Source organism: Caloenas nicobarica, chromosome 2, assembly GCF_036013445.1.
Source record: "Caloenas nicobarica isolate bCalNic1 chromosome 2, bCalNic1.hap1, whole genome shotgun sequence".
NCBI classification, from domain to species: Eukaryota; Metazoa; Chordata; class Aves; order Columbiformes; family Columbidae; genus Caloenas; species Caloenas nicobarica.
The window spans coordinates 69,793,860-69,816,707 of NC_088246.1; the positions used below are offsets into that span (position 1 = coordinate 69,793,860).

Genomic DNA, 22,848 nt, shown 5'->3' on the forward strand with positions numbered 1-22,848 from the left:
TGCATCATATTGGTAGCCACACTGGCGTAGTCCCTGTGAAACAAAATTATGTGGCTCTGTTTGCCTAATGGCAGGTTTTGTACCTTTACCCCACAGGTTACTAGCTAAATTTGGATGGGTTTTACAAGAAACCGTATCTCTGTTTTGCATAAACAAAGGTGCAATTAAATGTTTCTTTCTAATTCTTGGGAAATAATTCAAATGCCAGCTCTCTCAACAGCTATTAACACATTGCAAGTGTAGCTATAGATACAGAACGACTTCCTTTTCTTTTTTCCTATTAGGATGTTTACTCTGTTAGATGGTTTTGATGCAGTAGGGAAAAGTTGTTTTGCCCATGCTGAACCTCTTTGACAGTACAGGACTTCAGATGCAAGCTCCAAACTTTTCTGTAAAAGATATTTTTAAAAGAGAAGTAGAGCGCTCTACATTTTCCCATTAATTAAATTCTGATATGGCATAACTCTGTATTACTTAATCCTTTTATTAAGCATTCTTTATTTGAAATCTGTTCTGGAACTGGCAGACAAAAGAGTATTCTTAGTATTGTGGTTGGTGTCTTCTGTTAGATTTTTGCTGTTACTTGGAGCTTTAATGAAGTCTGACTTTCACTGGAAGCCTCAAAATTTTTATATGTGTTTTTATCAGGCTAGTTCTTCAGAGAGCATTGTATATGATCATCTTTTGGGTGTGATACACCTTACTACTTACGGAAAGGCAGTAATCTTTCCTGGAGTGATGCAGTATACTTAAACCATATACCTTATTATGTCAGCTCCTTTTAAAATAATTTTTATTCTTTTTTAAAAAAGCAGTAACATACAGTGGTAGGATGTGTTACGTTTAAAGAGATCGAAGATGGAGCTGCTGAAATTACTTGGCAAATAAGTTTACTGCTTCTGCTATGTTTTATTGCCTTCAAGAAGAATGTGGAAATAATGTATCTGTTTATGTATTTACAGGGCAGGGTAAATGTGCACTCAGCTGTGCGTACCAAAACTGTGTAGTCTGACGTTTGGCCAGTCTCTGCAGGTGTCTGCTGTTTGTTTCTGATGGAACCTGTCTGGGGCTCTGGTAGCTGCCACCTTGGACCCACAGCTCATCCAGTTGTAAACACTCTTTCCTATCTTGGGACAGCATGTCGTGGAGGAGAGGTGGTGGATTGTTCTCCGCTTAGCGAAATAGTGGAGAGTTGTGTCATTTTGTTAATGGCTCCATAAAATCTAGTAAAGATGACTTCTGGTTTTTCTCAGATCTGATGCAGAGTTGCCTTGGTGAAAGTGCTGGGTGTCTGCTCTTTATTATTGAGGTTTTTGGGGGACTTGCCGTACCTCATAGGAAAGCTGGGTGTGCTTGTTGGTGCCCAGGATGTGCTAGTTCCCATACGGAGCATAGAAATGCAGGTGCTTAACTCTCTGTGGTGTAGTCAAGGAATTTCTAGATTGCAATAGTAGGAGGAAGCAGAATAAACAAGCTGTCAATTAGTGGCTAAGAAAATTACTTTCTGTGAGCAGTCTGCAATTTTAACTGATTAGTAAAATCGTAGCTATTGTCATTTTAACTTGAGAATGCAAGAAGAAGCCTTTAAAATGTAGGTGGGAGGAAGGAATGGGTTGGGACAGGTCTGACTCCAAGCTGATTTAAGGGAGGTTTTTTTATTGAGTTAACTAATGGAAAGGTGGATTCTGTTAATTGGAGAATTTGGTTGTAAATTGTACAGAAGTAGCTTAAATGGGTGAGCTTCCCACTGCCAGCTAGGAAGGGCAACCTGGTTGTGCCTGAGGAATAGGGACAAGGAGAACAGAAAGTGTGCAGAAACAGCACTTTCCCATAGTTTTTCACTACATAAGTTCACTCTGCTGTTCCTGTAGTGCCTGAGTCTCCTGTGCGATACAGGCTTAGGCCTTCTGCCTGATACATTGTATGAGTACTGTGAGATAGGATCAAAGTAATGCCAGATCTCTGATGCGTCATTTAGCATGAAGTAAAGCAGCCCCTGAGTCCTGTGGTTGTTTTGTTGGGAAGCCATTTGTTTTACTGCTTTCCTCAAAGTCTTTAAACAGCTTTGTATTATGAAATCTCAAGCAGAATACATAAACGACTACAGTTTGGCTTTTATCACAGATGTTAACAGTCTTAAAATAAAATCGGTATTTATAAGGAGCAGAAATATTATAACATCTTTTAATCTTGTGTTAATAAACTGTAGCTTATTTCCTGTTCATTAAAATACAGGGCACATAACTCAAATTGGTGTTGCAGCCCTGTTGTGAAATAGTTTTCAGTGACAGGCCTTTTTGAATCTCAGTTCTTCCCTTCCCCCTTCTGAGTATCCTGTTCTTCCCCTCTCCCTCAGTTTTTTGCTTTGGTTTTCACATTCCTCTCATTTAAAGAGGGGAAAGAGGAATCAGAGGAAAATAGGCCAGGGTGACTTTTTAACTTTAAGCTCCTTGAAGGTGGACTCCATTGGGAGTGTGCTGGTGGTGCTTTTCACTTGTGCTGCAGGAGGTTGCTACGGAGTGGCATACAGCATCCTACTGTTTGCTCTTGCATGTTTAGCTCGCCGCCATCTCTGCCTATGGAGACCAGAGGCTGGAGGCAAGAACCAATTCTCCCTCTTCTTTCCTCCTCCCACAAGCTTTCAGAGGTCATTAGACTTTTATGCCGGAAACTAAAACTAACTGGCCTTTCTGCTGTGAATTTTTCAGAGGCAAATTGGGAAGTTATCCTGTAGACAAATTTACAAAGCAGAGTGCTCTCTTGGGAGATCAGATTGCCTAGCTTCTCCATAAATTTATTTTAATTTTGCTTTCAAGTCTATCCTATCTTCATACTACTTTGTGCTATACACAATATAGGACATCTTTTGTGACACTCAGTAAGTTAAGGCTGTCTGTTCTCTAGCACAGGTAATAGTTCTTGTTACCTTACCCTCAGATATCTTCCTTGAAATATTCTTCTGCAACATTTTTGTCATTTTCTAAGTGTTATTTCTGAACCACTGGCAGTTTCAAGCAGCACTAAGACCCAGTTACAAATCTTGTGCAAACAATGCCTATCAACTAAAGTAGTACTGCTTCTTTGAAAATAAAACTCAAAAGGATGTAGTAGAACAGTACAATTAAAAATTTATTTGACTATCTAATTGTGATGCTGCTGAAGTTTTCCTTGGTAGTTAGAAAGAGTAGCTGGATAATTGGGCATGAGTGTGACAGAGCAGTATGCTCTTGGGCTTCAGTGCTGTCTGCTTTAAAACCCTTTAGGCATCTGTTTAATGTTCTCAGGCTCCTGCACCAGCTCATTATCTTAAACATACTCACCCCAAGAACCCTGATGTCACTTAAAATTTACACAGGGTTGTATAGCAATTGGATAATATAATGCACATATGCTTTGCATGAATTGCTAATAGAGCTACCACGGTTGATAGAAGTTGTAGGTGTACCAAAATGAATGAGTTATCTGTATTTTCTTCAGGATTCTAGAGTGGTGTTTGGGATGTGGCTGTCTGCTAAGCAGTTTTGGGGCTTTTCTTTTTCATGCTTGTGCAACATTTTTGTAACTGGGAGATTGTTTGCCCTATTCCCTTCCCAAGGGTAGCCTCCGAGGCTCTACCTCAGTCAACCCATTTGTCAAGGGACCCCTTAATCAAGACTTTTCTGATGAGCAGTCTTCTATTGTTGTGTGATGGCTGATTAGTTAATGGTTCTCCAGGCAGCCTAGTTCTTGTGGGCCATAGCTGGCTTTGTCTTGAGGTTGCCTCCTTATGGCTAGAGAATTGTTCTATTATAGTCTGTTGTTGAGCCAGTGCTCTTAAAACATTCTTCTTAGAGACCGGATTCTTGCTGTGCTGCCAACACTGACTTGTAACAGTGTCATGAGGCACTGTCCAAGACAAAAAGGTTTTTAGTCTCTGAGAGAAGGTAGATGTTTAATCAAAGGTAATGATTGTCCATGTACTGAAGCAGCCTGCTTTACGCTTTTCAAAATATTTAAATATGTGAATATTTCAACTTTGTCTGTCTTCCTGGAACTTGGTCTTAGTACCAGATGGGCTGAAACACTGTAGATATCCATTTTTTTTTCTCCCAAATATGTAATTTTAATTAATACATTGCCCTGTTTGGAGCAAGGCAATGGGCTACCTGATCTCCTGTGGTATTTCCAACTTAAATTATTCCCTGATATTTTAAAAATTGGATGTGAAGTTCTGCAGAGGACAAATTAAACTCTTCAGCAAATCCTGTTTTCTGTGTTTTATTAAATCTGCATTTGGAATATATATTAAAGCTATTCTACTGTGTTGCTTTTATAGGTCACTTTCAACGCTGGGTTTGGTTATATCATCACTCGCTGACCAAGCAGCAGGGAAGGGGAAAAACAAGTTTGTGCCTTACAGAGACTCTGTACTGACATGGCTTCTCAAGGTAATTAATATTTTATGTTAGTCCTGTTCACAAGATATCAGCTTAATAGTTTGTAGGATCGTTGTAGCATACCTCTGTGTATGTGGACTTCTCATATTTTTTTAAAGGAATGAGCTAAGGAGCTCTTGTAGCTATAAGTTATTCCAAGTAATATGGACAGGTAAGTGTGTCTTTTGTTAATTCTGTTTAAAGTCCTATTTGGCTGTTTTCAGTTATAGTGGAATCAGTGCTGGTGGGGGTGGCTGAAAATGTTTATGGAACATACTGCTTAGTTTATATCCAGAGTACCTTTCAGTGTCTAAATAGTAAGCTTTGCATTTTAAGTATCTTTGTAAAGACACTGTATAACCTGAGAACCATTTTTAACTCTCAAACTTTCTGTGGGTGCACTCTACAGGACAACTTGGGAGGAAACAGCCAAACTGCCATGATAGCCACAATTAGTCCAGCAGCAGACAACTATGAAGAAACACTCTCTACTCTGAGATATGCAGACAGAGCCAAAAGGATAGTTAATCATGCTGTGGTGAATGAAGATCCAAATGCTAGAGTCATCAGAGAACTACGTGAAGAAGTTGAAAAACTCAAAGAACAGCTCTCACAAGCTGAGGTAACATTATTCACAGTACAGTGTAAACTGAGTTTCCCGAGGAAACATCAGACTCTGTCTGGAAGATTACCTTTCTTTTTAAGTCTTACAAAATGAGGAAAGGAAGAGTCCTGCACATTTTTGTTAAATAATTAACCTTGTTTACTGAAATAAATCCAACATAACTTTTAAATGAGGACAACTTTGTACGAATGTTGACCCTTGTCAGAATGGACTGTTCTTGAAGAACTTCATGTCAAGCAATAATTGATGCAGCAGAGATAAGAGCTAGAGTACAACTTCATTGTGTAGAGTTATGCCATTGTTTAACACCAGCAAGCAACTAAGCACCACGCAGCCACTCACATACCTGCCCACCACCACCCTGCCCCAGTGGGATGGGGAGAAAAATGGAGGGGAAAAAAAAAAAAAGTAAGACTCGTGGGTTGAGATAAAGACAGTTTCATGGGACAGCAAAGGAAGAGAAAATAATGATGATGATGATGATGATGAGGATGATAAAATAATGTACAAAACAAGTGGTGCACAATGCAGTTGCTCACCACCCACTGACCAATGCCCAACCCATCCCCGAGCAGTGATTGCCATCCCCTGGCTGTGTTCCCCCAGTGACATCATATGGTGTGGAATATCCCTTTGGCCAGTTTGGGTCAGCTGTCCTGGCCGTGTCCTCTCCTGGCTTCGTGTGTGCGCCCTCTCTGGCAGTGCATAGGAAATTGAAAAGTCCTTGACTTAGTATATGCACTATTGAGCAACAACTAAACCACCAGTTTGTTATCAACATTCTCATACTAAATCCAAAACACAGCACTGTACCAGCTACTAGGAAGAAAATTAACTCTATCCCAGCTGAAATCAGGCCAACTTATTAGCAGATTTTTTTTTTTTTTTTTTTTTTTTTTTTTTGCATAGACGAGCTATATAATTTTGTGATGTCAAATGGAAAAGTGTGAAAAGCTGAAAATCTGGTATTGGACCACAAAATATGTGGGATATCCGTTTCTCTCCTCGACATTTGTGCAAAACTATAAAAAAGTGGCAAAACTCCAATAGTGAAACTGTCAGCAATTTGCTTTACTACCTCGACAGTTAACACTGGGATTGCTGCTTATCTTAGATTTATACTTCTATTAATAATTGGAGAGTAAAGTATCAGGGTAGGCTAGTTTACTTGGTGATATCTGGAGTTATAAAGCACTGTGCTGTGGGAAAATATTTTTGATCTTTTCAGGCAAGATACAAAATACTGGTGGAAAAAGAACAAAAGTGTCTGATCATAAATTTGTGTGGCGTTTAAACTTCACTTTCATTTAAGGAATAGTGTTCCTCGTGTGAACAGTTCCTTACAGGATGAAATGGGAAAATCTGATTTAAGAAAAAGGACTGATTCACTTTTCTTTTTGTAAATAAAAATCTATTATAATCCCATATTTTAAATAGGAAAATATTATTGTAGTATGTTGTTAATTATGTTGGCACAGACTGTGGCTAAAGACAATCAGTGGGAAGGTGTCCAAAGTCTTACTAATTTTTTTAAAAAGTTTTTTCCTCTTATACCTTCTGTTTTAAACAGTAATATAGAGTTATAGGCCAGCCTGTTGAATTCTTACTTGGCACTGGATGTGTTTGAGGCCTTTGCTTTTGTTTCCCATTGTGAAATGAGAAGCCTGTGTTAGCTTGAGAGCATGCCTGCCTTTGAAGGTAATCAACAGGGTCAGCCTGAAAGCTGTAGCGCAACTCTAGGAACACTTATGAAACCAAAATAGCATGGAAGGCTAAATATCGAGAGGAATTTGTATATGAAACTGCTGTTGGAAGTAAGGCTTTGCAGTTTAACTTCGGACAGCTAAGATTTAAAGTTTTTAAATACTTGGGTGTTTTTATCCAGACACTGAAGCTTGAGCAGCCAGACCCAGAGATTTGGTTGGTTCCATTGGCCTCTGGAGCTATATCGATCTTCAGCTATTTCAGATCTGGACCCCTTACAGGTTGATTCTGTCCTCTTCCTTTGCAAGTGACCTGTTTCTTCATCTTCTGCCATGAAAAACCTGGGGATATAGTTGAAATCTATATTCGTCGCATTTCGTATTATGCTACTGTGTTCAGTTTCCTTATGCAAGCAGACGCTGCAGTTGGAAGAGTAGATGAGGGTTTTTTGCTAATTTCTGTCTTTTAGGCCATGAAGGCACCAGAACTGAAGGAGAAATTGGAAGAATCTGAAAAGCTAATAAAAGAGCTAACAGTCACCTGGGAAGAAAAGCTAAGGAAAACAGAAGAAATTGCACAGGTATTTCAGAAATTTTGAGGAGGAAAGGCCAGATACTCATGTAGTGCAAGTCAGCTGAATTTCCTGAGCTTTAGTGGACTATGCTGTCTTCTCCACCAGCTATTTAAAATTCCTCTGGATTTTTGTCTTTTCCCCTGGGTTGGTGGTGCTTATGGTTTTGTTTGCTTGTTTTGTCTAAATTTTGTTAGAATAAATGTAGCTGTGTCATGGTATCATTGATAAAAACTAACATTTGGTTTTAAAATAAAACATCAAAATATGTTTAGACAGCTCATTTATTTCTATGACCACAGTGGGATCTTGGACGTGTTTACCTTGAAGTGACTAAGAAAGTGATGAATTACAAAAGGATCAGAGTTTTGGGTGGTATTTGTTGTGTTTGCTTTTAGTGAGTTCTTAACCAAAGGAGGAATATGTGTACATATATTCACGAATGTTTGTTTGTTGTTACTGTACTTAAAATATGACTTCTGGATTCCAGTGTACTTTATCATTTCCACCATCTATAGCTTGGAGAACAGCTATTGTTGTTTTCCCTTACTAGTCCTAATGTTCCAGAAGCAGAACAGCTTTGGTGCAACTGCTGTTTAAATAAAAAAATAATAATAATTTTTAAAAAAAGGCAGGGGGAAAACCCAAACCCAACCAGCCAAACAAAAATCCCCAACCCCTGAACTGCGGCAAAGCAAAAGACATGTGTGATCAAGGAGATGCTTTACCTGAATTAATAACAATGCTGCAAAAAAATAAAGCTAAATTGTAGCTTGCTGTTTTCTAAATTACCTGTGACTATGGTTATTTTTGAAGTATAATTGCAACTGAAACTAGTTTTTGACTAACATAGGGTCTCTAATAAAATCAGTAGGGCTGCTTTTAGGTAAGTTAGTTCCACTTTGGGGAAGCAGGTGCTTGAGGATTAGATTTAACTTTTTATGGTTGGCGTGTAAAACTAAATTCTATTAAACATATAGTACTTGACCAGTGTCAAGTTCTGTTTCTGGTGGCGGTATACAGAATGCATGCTCAGTATGTGCATCTTCAACTTTAGTTGCTCTGCTTTCATTTGCTTGCTGTACTTCTACCTCCATGATGCAGCAGGGAAGATTAAACTATTTTTGTGCTTACAGGAGAGGCAAAGACAGCTGGAGAGTATGGGAATTTCCCTTGAGTCTTCAGGTATCAAGGTTGGTGATGACAAGTGTTACCTGGTGAACCTGAATGCAGACCCTGCGCTTAATGAGCTTTTGGTTTACTACTTAAAGGTAAGAACTGAGCAGGATGTTTACACAGAATGAAAGGAGACTTGTTTATTGTTTTGAATTTCTGGCTCAATTTATTTAGATTATTAAGACTAGTTGCAGCAAAATGGGATAGGCCGCCTCCTACTGTTTAGGTTTTTATTCTCCCTTTGCAGTTCAGCTCCATTATTTTCCTAGTTGATCTCCTGATTGCCAACAGTGGGAGAAGTGCTCGGAGTGTGCCCATGTTGAGATAAATTCTAGATTTTCTAGGCAGGATATGAATAGGGTCACCTCTTGGGCTGAATGAGAAGAGATAGCCTTGTTCTAGATGCTTCTTTTTTGTTATTCAGCTGAGGATTGCTTTAAATACTCTATGAGTTAATCATAAAGAGATGATGTTTAGTACTAATCAGTAAGAGTAAACATAGCCTTTGACAGAAAAGTTTAAGAGAAAGGGGGGGGAAAAAAGCACTGTTTAAAATTTAGAGAAAAGTATTTTCCTAGTGCCACTAGCTTTCATACCATTCTGTTTAGCATAGTCTCATGTCAGAGTGAAATGATGTCAAAAACAAACCTCATAAGTTTGCAAGGAAATGCAAGTTCCTTGTCAATAAGATATGAAAGAACATCCTGTCTGGTTTTATAGTTACTTTTCTGCTTTAGTGGCTGAGAAAGGGCTTCTTTATTTGGACAGGAGCAAATAAAGCACAACTTCTCTAGAACAGCAAAGTATTTTGGCAGAATTTACAGTATGACTTGAAATTACGTAGATATTAGTATGTTTGAGTTGCTATATAGGTGTCTTCTAAAAAGCAGCCAACTCTGTGTACCTTGTTTTACTATCTGTGTTGTTCTGTTATATATGCCTATATGGCATGGCTGGTTTTCTTCACTATTTGCATTTATTGTTTGTATGCAAGCATAGTCTGAGAATATTTTAAAATCAGAATTTGTGTGTCAACTGCTTTATTTTGCTTTATCTAAAATGGTATGGAGATAAAGTGCATAGCAGAACAGTTTCTGTGTGACCTTTACAGTCTCCAAATCTGCTATGGCACCATTTCTGCCCTACAGAAGTGCTTAGCAAAGGCGAGCACGTAGATTGTGCAGTCTCAGTGCTTTAGCTAATATTTTCTTAGTTATATAAACAGTGATAGTTCGCTTGTCTCTTAGTAACTGCTTATTTTCTAGGATCACACGAGAGTTGGTGCAGATACCTCTCAGGATATACAGCTCTTTGGTATAGGAATCCAACCAGAACACTGCGAGATTGATATTGCTTTTGATGGAGAAGTTACACTCACACCAAAAGAAAATGCAAGGTAAGGAGAATCAGCAGCACTTTCTACTGAAGTGTTTGCTTTTCTTTACCAGAGGATAACTTGCATGCATTTTTGTTTTACATAGTCAGAAATATCTTACATTCTGATCAATGAGTCACTTCAATACAGATGACTTAAGCAGATGCTTAGAAATGAAATTCAGTGATAAAACTGAGAGTTCCCCACCCATGTACACACCTACCCACTCACTCTTTGCACCTTAACAGACTATCGGTGGTTTGACTCAGAATAAACTATTGCAAGAAGCTTTTCAGTAGGAACGGGGGACCATTGCTTGTCTCTGTCTTCATTGGTAACACGATCACTGAGACGCTGCTGGCTGTCCTGACCCCTGCGATGGGCTGTGTCTTGATGGGGGAGAATAAATTGTGTCTCATTAGTAGTTCCTGTTGTAAAGTTCAGGATTTTGTGAGAAAGAGGTGTTTTAAAGATCCAAAGACGCTGAAATGGTTTTCTAAATCTTTAATTACCATTGTGTCTAGTAAATATGCAATGTGAAGTCAGGTTTCTCCTTTTGTTTCTACTTTTGTATTTTAATTATTTTTCATTTTGGGGGCACTGTGGCTTCTTGAGTGGACTGGTTAATGTCTTTGTCACTTCTTCTCCAGTGGCATGTGATAAGTAATACCTTTGTCCCAGTTAATAGTCCTGCTGCTGGTCTGAAATCTGAATATCTAAATAACGTATAGATTAGTATCAGAATGAGAAACAAAAGTTTGAGAGACACCTTTTAAAAAAAAAATCTGATCTCTTTCATTCTGCCTTCAGTAAAATGCCTCTTAGTATTTGAGTTTTTCTTCTGCAGCCTACAGTACAAAATTTCAAACAGATGGGATTCAGACTTGTGGTGATAGTTACTGTACTGGAAGTCAGTCATTTTGACTGGCAAGAACAAAGGCACATATCAGTGGAAAAAACTTATTTTACTTGTGCCTGATGTGCAATGCTTAAGGAGCTGTTCTTAAGATACTAGTGTCAACAGAAATCTAGTTACCAACATTTCATTAAAAAAAAGAAAAATCTGTTTGTAAATCAAATGCTTATGTGTTTGTGATGACTTACTTGAGAAAGCTGAATTCAGAATGCTGCATCTGAAAAGGGCTTTTCATTTTACTTCAGTTTTTTTCCCTTTCAAATAAAATGTTCTGCTTTGTGACTCACATATGCAAAAGTTCAACAGCTCCATTTTTCCTATTTTGTGTTTGAAACTTAAATACAAAGAAAGCTAAATGCAAATATAGCAGTATAGCAGATATTCACAAAAATACACCCTTGTTAATAATAGAGACTCCATTTGTTGAAAGAATGAAACTTGGATCTAAGGGTCTTTTCTTAGGCTTGAATGCCGCGTATGTTAACAGTATATTTTACAATTCTTGTGTTGACTATCTTGTATCTTGGAGAGCTTTATCAGTAGCATTTGCATGCATCCAAGTTTGCAGACTGTTTATAAGAAACAGCCAGTGACCCAGTTTGAGAAATGGGCATTTAAAGAAAACTGTACAACTAAATCAACCTCATCTATATGTTGACTGAAGAGTTGTACCAGCCAAAGCTTTAATGAGAACCTAGCAGATTTGTGCATCGTATGATAGAAATCACTGCCTGTAGACTGGAGAAGCAGTAGATTTTGTAGTTACTTTTCAATCTTTTGTTTTTAGGATTTTGCTGAAGTTGTATTTTCTTCTTTCAGATCCTGTGTAAATGGTGCACTGGTATGTTCTGTCACTCAATTATGGCATGGAGATAGAATATTATGGGGAAACAACCACTTTTTTAGGTAATAGTTGATATTTACATTCCAGCCTCTTTACATTCAGCTTTTTTTTTTTTTTTTTAATTCCATTGTTCTGCATAAACTTTTTAGAAACTGAATTTTAATTTTTACACAGAATCAACTTACCAAAGAGGAAACGACGAGATTGGCTGAAAGACCTTGAGAAGGAAACTTCATTAGGAGAGCATGATCTGGATGCAGCCAGTGAAGCTTCTTCAGAACCAGATTACAACTATGAGTTTGCACAAATGGAAGTTATTATGAAGACACTGAATAGTAATGGTAAGGCAACTTTCAGATAAAAATGTTCTTTCGGATTGTCTAACAAATTTAGCAAGGAACGTAATTTCTGGGTAAAACAAGTGTTGTACTTACTCCAGGGGCCTTTGGAACATTTTCAGAAAAAGATATTTTACAGAAACAGTGTTAGGCATATATACACACCGAGATATCAATACAGACACAAGTTAGTAGTTGGGTTGTGCCCTGACACAGAATTTTATCAGTACATCTCCGGTCCTTTATAATGCAGCTGAGTTGTAATCATATGCCTGTGAAATCATCATCCAAGTCCTACAAACCTCTTACTTTTTTAGGTTACTGCAGGCAAAAGGGTGCTCCAGATATGGCTCAGTTTCGTTGTCCTTTTGTGTCAAATATTACTGATGCTATTTTAACATTAGTAGAAAAACACTGAAATGATAACAAACCAATAGTCAAATGTCAGCTAGAGTGGTTTTTAATGCTTGATCACTCTCAGTATTTTATTTAATCTTTGTTAAAACCTGATATGGTGCTTTTTTTGGATGTTATAATAAAATATATATAAAATAATGGTATGGTGTGTATATATAAAACAATGTGGTGTTTTTATGATTTCCAGCATGAAAGTCATAGCTCATGATAGCATATGGTACAAAGAAATGCTGAAAAACTTGGCAAACTACTGAATGCTTTGTACAGGTTTTTTAAAAGACAAAATTTGAGAGGCAAATACCTTTTGGTATTTGTGTCTTCTTGGTCGCTGACCAGGAAGACACAGTAGATGATGTTTCATTGCTTCTGCTTTCCTTTCTTCCTATCTTTACAGTATTTCCATTGTTTGCTGTGGTTTGCTTTTTTAAATACAGTATTTACTTTTTTTCTTGTTCTCCTCTTATTCATCAACTTTCTCTGTTTTGGTGTTGAATACAGCAGGATGGTTTTGTATGGTTGATGCTTTAGCAATAGTTTGTAGGCTTTTTACTGTTTGATTTTAAAGGGATTGCTTGTGTGAGTGAGTTACAGGATCAGGTCACTTAAATTGATGTGAAATTACTGTTTGATAACAGAAATATTCTCATTATGGTTCAGTCATACCAGGAGACGAATTTCAGATGAATCTGCCATCCTGGTGGTCTTCAGCGTTGTCATCGCTTGTGAAGAGTCTGTTGCCTGTTTTAAGGCCTCAAACCATCCCGTATCTGTGCCAAAACTGGGACGAAGGTTTTGAATTCTATTGGCTCCTGCATGAGACTGCTGGAGAAATCTGAAAGCATTAATTAATGCTTGATCTGCTTGTCACTAACCGGGGATTTGACTGAACTGTAGCAGTCTACAATGAGTCAGTGTTCTTTGAACAAGGGGTCACATTTTTTTGGTTTTCATGTGTTATCATCTCACTGAAATGATTCTTCACAGTATTTCAAGTGTCTTTACATTTTGGCTCAATAGGCTTTTTTGATTGAGCTTCAGGCCAATTTTTGTCTTGGTCGGTTTTTTTTGTCTTTGTTCGAGAACAGCACGGACCTTTTGTTTCATTAGAGCTTTCTCCTCCCTAATGCTCAGAAAATGTTAGCAGTCCTACATGTTGCACCTTTTCAGAGACATCATAACCCAATTATTCTGCATCTTGTCTCTTCTGCTCCCTCCCACATAGGTGTTGCTTAACTAAGTTGGAACAGTAAGTGATAATGTAATAAAACCCTGACAAAACAAGTGACTGTGCAGATCATAGACTGGTCTTTTGATTTGAAGCTAGATAGCACTTCTAGGTTCTGTTCTCAATGGTATAGCTAAAATACATATTTTCTGACGAGTTTCCAGTTTGTTGGGTAAGAAGTAAAGCAGCTTTGTTAAAGTACCATTTATTCGTTCTTCCTTAAAATGAAAAATAAATACAGGTAAGGAAGAACAAATAACTAAATAACTGAAGACTGTTAATTCTGTTATTGGGGGAATAAAGAGATATTTTAAAAATTTGATTAGATAATTATTTTATAGATATATATTTATATAGCCCAAAGCAAGAGTGTTTTTTTGCTTGTTTGTGGGTGGTGGTTATTTTTTTTTTTCCCTTCTCCTTGATCTATCTGAGAACAGTAACCCTCTTTAAATAAATAGCCTGGCTTCTCCAGGGTGCAGACACGTTTGTTTTTATGGCATGTAACCAGTACAGCAGTGTCGCATATTGCATCCGGCTCCAAAGAAGTTCTGAGGCAAATGTGTAACATTGGAAACAGCTGTAAAGAAAACATCCAGATTCTTTCCTCCCTTCAACATGTTCACTTTCTTTGTGGGATTCTGTCAGATCAGCTTTGTACTGCTAATTTGTGATTCTGGTCAAACACAGAACGCAGTGAAGAAGTTTACTTTATTCTTGTACGTGGTGCAGTGGTTAAGTAAATAATGTGATTAGGTTATGAAGCTTCTCATTTGGGCGAACAAAACTGTTACAGCTTGGGATGGGGATTTTGATGGAACCGAACAAAGCAGCCTGTCCCATAACCACCTTGTAGCTTGCTTAGAAAAATGCACTTCCATGAAATCTTTAAGGAATTTATTTATTCAGCATTGTTGTTACTGATGTGAAGTCACATTGCAGCAACGTAATAAATGCTGTTCATCCTATGGAGAAAGTACATTCTTCTGGTTCAATGTTAATATTCTAACATTTTACAGAGGCTTAACTGCATATGAATGGTCTTTCCAGGGCCATTGAACTCTTGTCACGTAACGTGATCTGGTTGAAGATGTCCCTGCTCATTACAGGGGGGTTGGACTAGATGACCTTTGAAGGTCCCTTCCAACCCAAACTGTTCTATGATTCTATGATTTGTAAAGGATTTGGACTTGCAACTTTTAACACTCTGTGCATTTGGCAGGCACTGGCTAGTCTTGCCTGATTTTTTTGACTTTGCATGAGAAATCCAAAACTGTGGAACATGGTGTTTAAATCTAACTTAAGCACTACAGTAGTTCTTTTGAATTGTGAAAAAGTTGTTTATTTTTTCATCTTCTTACTAGACGGTTTATAATTCACACCACATTTTGCTGTTCCACTGTGAAACGCTTGGGGTTTTCTGTGTAAACTCCTTCAAAAGTTAAACTGAGAACTTTTCTAAAAGTATAAATTTACCTTTTGCAATTAAATAAAACCATAACCCACCTGTTCTTTCCCCAAACATTAGTGGATTTCATTGAAGCTGGGAATTTTTAGACTAGGTTCTTGCATCTAGTTCTAAATATTTTCCATGGTCTAATTTGATCATGTTGTGATTGTGAATCCTGTAAATCTAAGTGGTTGAAAAGGTCATTTTTATTTAGGAAATATGCTCCTCGAACGCAGAGCTGGTCTTTGAGCAGTTGAGAAAAGCCTCATCTTAATGAGTCAGCCTTAGATTCGTTTCCTGTGTTTGCAAATACAATAGAGGGTTTAATTTCTTCCATGCCTCTTCTCTGTGTTCTGCGTAATACCTTATTTCTCAACCATTCTCATGCATAACTAAAACTATTTTAGGGATTATGCAGTAAAACCTATGCATGTGAAGGTAATTTTGGTATTATCTGGAGAAGCTAGGAAGAGGAGGGTGATGCAGATCAACATGAATAACTTGGGCTTTAATATAGCATATTAGAATATGTTTCAGTCGTTTGTTGCACTGTCTATTTAAAAGCTGAAAATAGCTGATTGTCTTTCTAGGATGCCATGTACTAAAAAGTAATATTTCTGGTTGTTTTAAACACTTAGGCATCACTATTTTGCTATTTGGTTGCTATTTATACCAAATCGTTTTTAGCTTTGTGCTTTATAATTACCATCGTGATGATATTTTATTATGTCTTTGTGTGAAGCCAGTGATTTCTTCCGTTGATAAGGGTACAGCCACAGTAGCAACTTGCAGTAGTGTTTGCTTTCTGCTAAAAATAAAAATGTGCTTTACATCAATCTTAATATTTCCAAAAAGGATGCTGAGAGGCAAATAGAAACCCAGTGTAACAACAGAACCCTGGAGATCCTGTTTGCTCCTCTGGTGTTTATAATAGGAAGGATTTGTGTTATGAATGGCTTGCCTAAATTTGCATGTATGTCAAAATCACAGATAGTGAGTTGATTTCTCTTTAGCAAAATTGGTCTCTATAGTTCTAGTACGAAGTAAGTTGTTATACATTGCAGAATACAGTAATTTACATTTGTTTACATTTACATTTGTTTGTGATGATATAAGGCATGTTTTGTTTTGAGAGAGTGTATGTGCATGTTATGGGGACCAGTGTAACACTACTGCTGATAAAAACCCTACAGACCCTTTCATGTGAATCCTCCATTGCATGCTATAGTAACCCAATTTTTTTTTTCACGCAGCATTGTAATATCAGGAACACTTGTGCAAAATCTTACAGGACTGGCTTTTGGTAGTAAAGGCAAGATGGTTCGTAACTAGATCACACTGACTAGTTCCAAAGTGGGACAGTGTAATTAAATCTGGATTTATTTGTCTCCCTCCTTTGTGACAGACTGGCATCCTTAAAAGTCACAGCAGGTCTTTTTTTTTATATTTGCAAAATGGAAGAGATATCACAAACAATTACTTTAAAGCCGAAGTTTTCTGCATTTGAAAATCCTGGCATGTTCTAGAGCTGCAATGTTACTTTCCCTCCTATTCCATCACTCCATCTGTAGAACTTCCTCTTCCCCCTTCTTCTGATGTGCAGAACCAGCAGTCTCTTGGATGATGTGCTGTCACTTAGATATTCATCTAGATTGGTCTTCTTTCAAACCACTCTTTTTGCTGTGTGTAAGCTTCCAGCTGTACATGCATGAAGCAGATATATACTGGTAGTATATAGAAGGAGCTTATTCCATTCAGTTGCTCCTTCAGAGGCACAGTCTGGCATTGGACCTAAAACCAAGGAATAGATGTTTCTTTATTTTGAATGCAATTTAGATTTAACCGTAGCTGATTGACACAAGCAGTTGTTTCAGGATAGAGTATCCAAATGGATATTCGTTCTGGGTTGATGCTGAGATGAAAAGTGGTTTGTAAGGCTAAATGCAGAAGTCCCCTCCAGAACGTACTTCATCTGCTTCAGTGCTGTACAGCGCGTTTATGCAATGTGATATGTGACTAGTCAGACCATTTGTTTGTCTCAGTTTTCATCTGCAGCTCTGCAACATATTTCATTCTCTGCCAAAATGGAGAAAGCAAATTATTTTTTACTTCCTTAAGTCGTTTCCTTCTCTGGTTAATAACATCTTCCCTTGTATTTTGCTTTGTTTTCTTCTTATTCATTTATTCCCCTTTCCATATATTCTTTTTTTCCTACTGGGATTGTGGAACATATTACAATTTCACAGTACTGAAGTGTGCAGTAGACAAGGGTCTTAACCATTGTTTCAGCCTCTTTGCATGCTGGTGTTTTTTTCTTGTTTGAATTTATTTATTTAATGCAATATTTATTATTTTGGCTTCTGTTTTGGGGGGTAATGGCCATTGTGTGTTTGCAAAGACTCTGGGATATGTTGGTTGCTATTACCAAATAAATAGTGAGTGTTCTGTAATGCTGAAATGGCATTTTCTCACTCTTATGTTCTGTGCTTTTTGTTTTGTTTTGTTTTGGTGGTTTTGTTTCATTTTAGACCCAGTACAAAATGTGGTCCAGATCTTGGAGAAGCAGTACTTGGAAGAGAAGCGGAGTGCTCTTGAGGAGCAGAGGCTGATGTACGAACGTGAGTTAGAGCTGCTGCGGCAGCAGCTCTCTCCGGAAAGGCAGCATCAGCACAGCAGCGACAGGCTCTCCTACACTGCGCAGACTGCCCAGCAGAAAGTCAATCTCTGGACAGAAGAGAGGTGAGAATACTGTACTTAAAGCAGAACAATAAATAAAAACTCTAAAGGGCAAAAGATGGGACTTGAGCCGTCTGTCAGAAACTAATAATACCTTTTTGTGGAGTTGACACGTAGTACAGGATCTGCCTCCACCAAAGTGTTAACATTTCATTTAGGTCCTGAAATGTAATGTGTATACAAGATCTTCTTTGATTTAATACACAAATGAAATCAGAATTTAGCTTTTATTGATCAGCATTATAGCTCTTTTTTGAGCTATAATAGAAAAGTGCTTCTGAAATGTTTGATTTTGCAATTGTTAAGTTAGTTCTGGAAAAAAAGGAAAGGATAGCACAAAGGCAAATTGTCAACTAAGACTAAGGAGTCCACTAAATAGTATTGTGTGTTGAGAGTATACAATAAGAGCGTGGTATTTTGCAATCTAAAAACCATAAAAAACACAGAAAATGGGAGTCCTTAAATGTCGTATGTATGTTTCTAAAAGTAAGTCCAGCTTTAGGGGAGAATGGCTGTGTTTTTGAGAACTGCAGAATAGTCAAGTAGAGTGTGTTTCAGCTGCTTAGGAAGTAAAAGGCTTGCCATGGGGTGGAAAGGCCTCTTTGCAAAGGAATAGCAAGGCAGCTGAATGCAGCTGTAGTGAAACTTCATCTTGAGATTTGCAGGGATTGTTAAAAAAGCAGACTAGGTGTGTGTTTGCATCTTGACAATGAGAGAAGCTCGTGCTTGGTATAACTGGAGAGAGAAGAATGCTGGCTCCATGGAGGGAAGTTCTAGGGGTAGCAACCAAGATGATTTAAGGTTTTGGCTTACAACGGATTATTCTGTCATTGGGTTAATTCAGCAGGAAGAATGACTAGAGGTACTCACAAGTTACTTATTTCTTTTTAATTCATTTTCTTTTAAAACAGAAGCTTCATTCATCACTCAGCCTGTTTTCTGTATGTAGTGAGTTTGAGTGCTTTCTCCTGTTTTGATTATTTTTGCTTTATTCTCCACCATTAAACAAAATAATCCATGTACAAGAGAAGTCTAAACAAAGATAACACAGATTGTGTTGCAGCTTTCAAATTCAGAGTGTTAGAAGAGGTCTCTAGTTCTTGTGCAAGGTTTTGTTTTGTAATTTCTGCCCAGTTTGACCTGGGAAAAAAACCCAAACAACAGGAGTTGGACCCTGATCCTTCCACGTCCCTTCCAACTGAGGCCATTATATGATTCCAAATAACAAACGGTTGATCCACTCACCAGTGATGACTAGAATGTTTTCCATGGCAAGTATAGGGAGAAGTAGTGCTGTGTTTCAGCTTTAATTAAAATAATTGTTTGCCTCTGTAAGAGCTAAACACAGAATCGTTGGAACTGAATGTAAAGCACTGCAGAGATGGTTGGGGTTTGTAGGCTCTTTAAGGTTGCAGAAAGAGTGCAAAATAGGAAACACGCCAGCTGGAATCATTGCTGTTGAGAACTGCTTCGAGCACAGCAAGGCCATCAAGAAATCATTGATAAACCACTTCAGCAGCAGTGATGAAAACTGGGCTTACTGGCAAGGGAAGCCACACCTCTAAAAAGATGCAACGGAAAGGAAAAGGAAGTAGCAAAAAAACTTCTTATCTGTTGAGAAGAAAAAGATTGTAATTGATCAACTTAAAATTAACCAACCACCACAATCATGTACTGACATAAGAAGTGAGAATCTGGAGCACTACCAAGGCTAACTGTTGTGCCAGCCTTCTCGGTAGTTGTTAGAAGTTCCTTAGGGAGGAGCTGTGCTTTGAACAAGCATTTTGTCTCTGGATTTCATGGGTGAATGCTTTATGATATATAACTGTCGAACTATTATACTTGAAGACTGTACTTTGCTGCATTGTGAAAAAGAGGAGAATGGATGCGCTTTGTAGTGATCAGTAAGCAGTCTGGCAATGTTTTGGTGCCACTACCTTTGAATAAGCAGTTTTCTGGAAGAACTAATTATCAGTTTCCTGTCATCTAGAAGATCCTCTTAGGTATACTTTGGTTTGGGCTTCTGAAAAAAAAGGGCAAAAAAAAAGAATCGTCTTAAATAAGTAATCGGAAGAACATCTTTGAGGGATTTCTGCTGTGAAAGCATGGCAACATGGTGCTGAGAGGATGTGTACCAGCCAACTGGCCAGAGGACAAGAAATACAGGAAAAAATAGGAAGACTGGATATGAAGAAAGTGTGAAAGAGCCAAGAGTCTGGTTCGCAGGGGATTCGATTAGTGCAGTTTTAGCTTTTGCTTCCGTTGCCATTGCAAATGAAGCTGAGCTCTACCAGATCAGCCAGCAAAATGAACTTGATGCGTATCAGATGTAGGCACGTGGCTGTATCTGTCAGAGCAGCTAGAACACACTGCACAGAGTTTATTCTGGCTTTATGCTGACTGTGGAAGGACAGAGGATACCTGACGTGGCGTTAAAACCTGTTGGCATAAAGTTAACCCATTGTAACTTTGAAAGAAATCTAATTTGCCAGGGTGGGGAGTGGTGGTGGTGTACTGGAACAGAGGTTTAGTTCAGCATATTCTGTATCTGGCATTCGGAGTCCCAGAGATTCACAATGACTCATTGTGTCAGATGTAAGTTTGCCCAGTGTTTGGTTTAAACAATTATTTCAGGATTTCATGTTCAGCAGATATTTGCTTTGGTTAATATCCTGATGGAGCTTGTCCTGTGTTTTGTCTGTTAGGAATTAAGAAATCCTATCTGAAACTTTTTGCTTAAGTTTCTGGAAGGGTGTTGGCACAGCCATCTAGAGAAAAACACAATTATAACAAGAACTACCCATAATAATCAATTAGTTACTCATAAGTCATCTTCATAGTCTTAAACCCTTCCTTTCTCAAGAGTCTTGCAAAGAAAAGATTGGTGTGGGAGCCTCCCCAAAAACCTTGCCAGGTGCCAGTTTCCCAGATGAAGGAAGGGACTGGCTGTAGCTGAACCCTGTGGCTCCTACAGATCAAAGCTGCCCTCTGTTTCTTAGACTGGGCGGTTGTCTCACAGTGGTTGCAGGTGTAATGCAGTATTAAGGACTATTTAGTGGGTAATTCTTGACTCTACCTTCATTTTCTGGGTGAATCCAAAATTATAGCTGTCTGTGGAATGTGTCACTCCCTTGGTCTGGAATTGCTCGTTTCGTCTCGATAGCCTGGATAACAGAAGCAAGAGGCAGAGGGAAAGGGAAAGGAATTTTCCATGTATTGCTGCAAGCAGATATGAAGTGGACTAAAAATTTGCTGACAGTAGCAGCTATTTAAGATCCAGCAAAACCCACCACTGTTGCAAACTTGCGCCAGATAAGGGAGAGAGACAGAGCTGTATGTTTGAACATGTTGAAGGCACTACAATTCAGGGCTGCTCCTAACACTGCTAGTCATTTACCACTGTGGTTTGGTATCAGGGAACCAGCAGAGCGCAATTTTAATTACCCAGGCTGTTCTTTGGGACATTTTGAAAAAGGCTAGCCAGTCAAGAAGAATTCTGTTGAGGACTGTAAGGCATATTAACAGTTGTTTGTGGATTGTACAATAAAGACACACAGAAGATCTAGGATTATCTGAATAAAGGCAAATCTGCAAACTTTGCTTGTATTCACAGTGAGGCCCATGAGTTTACTTGTTCCTCAGACACTTGTACATGATGTAATGTATTTTGTAGAAACTGGAAGTGTATGTGTACAATGTGTACTGTATTTTAGTTGAGCTTTGTGTAGAATAGCTAAAAAATCATGCAGAGGATTGCTGGTCACTGAAATATCTGAAGTTTGATGATGAGTTTTATGAAGATGGTGAGATGTGGTTAAGCGCTGCTGGTATTATGACAGAAGGCAGAAAGGAGAACTTCGCATTTGCTCAAAGGATGATCGTGATACTTTTAAAAAGCACATTAAAGGTGAGAATCCCAGGTGAGAGCATATCTTAGTATCGCAGGTGCAGGTATAGTATGTGTCATAGCAGGTTTGCCAGGTGTTACGTTAGAACAGATTTGCTCAGACAGGCAACCTTTCTGGAATTTGGCCAGAGACTGTTAACTGTGTGGAGTGCACAATCTTTAACCTGTGCTCATTAATCTTTTACTTAAAAGGTACTTTGGGTATGTAGGACTTAAAGATTATCTATTTATTTTTTATTTGTACACTTGAGATGGGTTAAGTATATGGAAGGAGGTCTGGAGGTCTGCAGCACTGCAGAGTCCCAGCTGTGATGTAAAGCTGTGGCCTGCAGTGATTGCAGGTTCAAACATCACAATCTGAGGAAAAGTGGGTTTTATCAAGATGAAGTCTCACATGCTGGGACTGGTAGTTTCTGTGGAACAGGACTCCAGATTAAAGACAACTGCAATTATTTAATTTCTTGAAAATTAGGAATGTCCCTAGGGCTTTTAACGAATCATCATTGTAGCAGCTCCCGTAACACTGTGCCCTTTTGTTTGGGCATTATTGCGCTATAGTTACCTCAACAGTAATGTATTTGTTTAATATGTGATCACTGCTTTCCCTCAATAAAATTGTCTGACACTGTTTCGTGTTTGCTGACATAATGCTACACAGCATTTCTTCTTAAACATGTTTCAGGGAAGTCTTTGTTAGCACCTTTATTTGCAGCTTTCCAATAATGGAAATAGTTTTCTGTGTATTTTTCATGTTACCTACTGCACCACAGGGATGAATTGTTTCGACAGAGCCTGGCTAAACTTCGAGAGCAGATAGTAAAGGCAAATACACTGGTGAGAGAAGCAAACTTCTTAGCAGAAGAAATGAGCAAACTAACAGACTATCAAGTAACACTTCAGATCCCTGCTGAAAACCTCAGTGCCAACAAAAAGGTAATGACAGCAAAGAATGCTGGAAAATGTAGTTTCATGGCTAGTCTGAAATATATGTAGACTTACATAACATCCATCTAACTTGAGGCTATAAAACGTTACTTTTGTTAGATTATGCATAGGCAAAATATGGCTGCTACCTGGAATTAATCTATTGAAAGTGAATAATTATAAGTAAAAATGGGAAAATAGCATTAAGTATGGCTATTGCTGTTC

General features: G+C 38.2%; 1 protein-coding gene across 5 annotated transcripts in view; it reads left to right on the top strand.

Annotated features, from left to right (window-relative positions):
* The window catches only part of KIF13A (kinesin family member 13A), a 115,635-nt gene that overhangs the window by 66,675 nt on the left and 26,112 nt on the right, over window positions 1–22,848 (top strand). For 3 of the 5 annotated variants that reach the window (XM_065627382.1, XM_065627383.1, XM_065627386.1), the window contains exons 10-19: window positions 4,316–4,427; window positions 4,825–5,037; window positions 7,214–7,324; window positions 8,452–8,586; window positions 9,757–9,887; window positions 11,602–11,688; window positions 11,801–11,967; window positions 13,039–13,170; window positions 17,585–17,795; window positions 22,470–22,632. In XM_065627382.1, coding sequence (XP_065483454.1) covers window positions 4,316–4,427; window positions 4,825–5,037; window positions 7,214–7,324; window positions 8,452–8,586; window positions 9,757–9,887; window positions 11,602–11,688; window positions 11,801–11,967; window positions 13,039–13,170; window positions 17,585–17,795; window positions 22,470–22,632 — 1,462 coding nt within the window. The remainder of the gene's footprint in view (window positions 1–4,315; window positions 4,428–4,824; window positions 5,038–7,213; window positions 7,325–8,451; window positions 8,587–9,756; window positions 9,888–11,601; window positions 11,689–11,800; window positions 11,968–13,038; window positions 13,171–17,584; window positions 17,796–22,469; window positions 22,633–22,848) is intronic. The other 2 variants (XM_065627387.1, XM_065627385.1) reach the window with 1 other exon arrangement.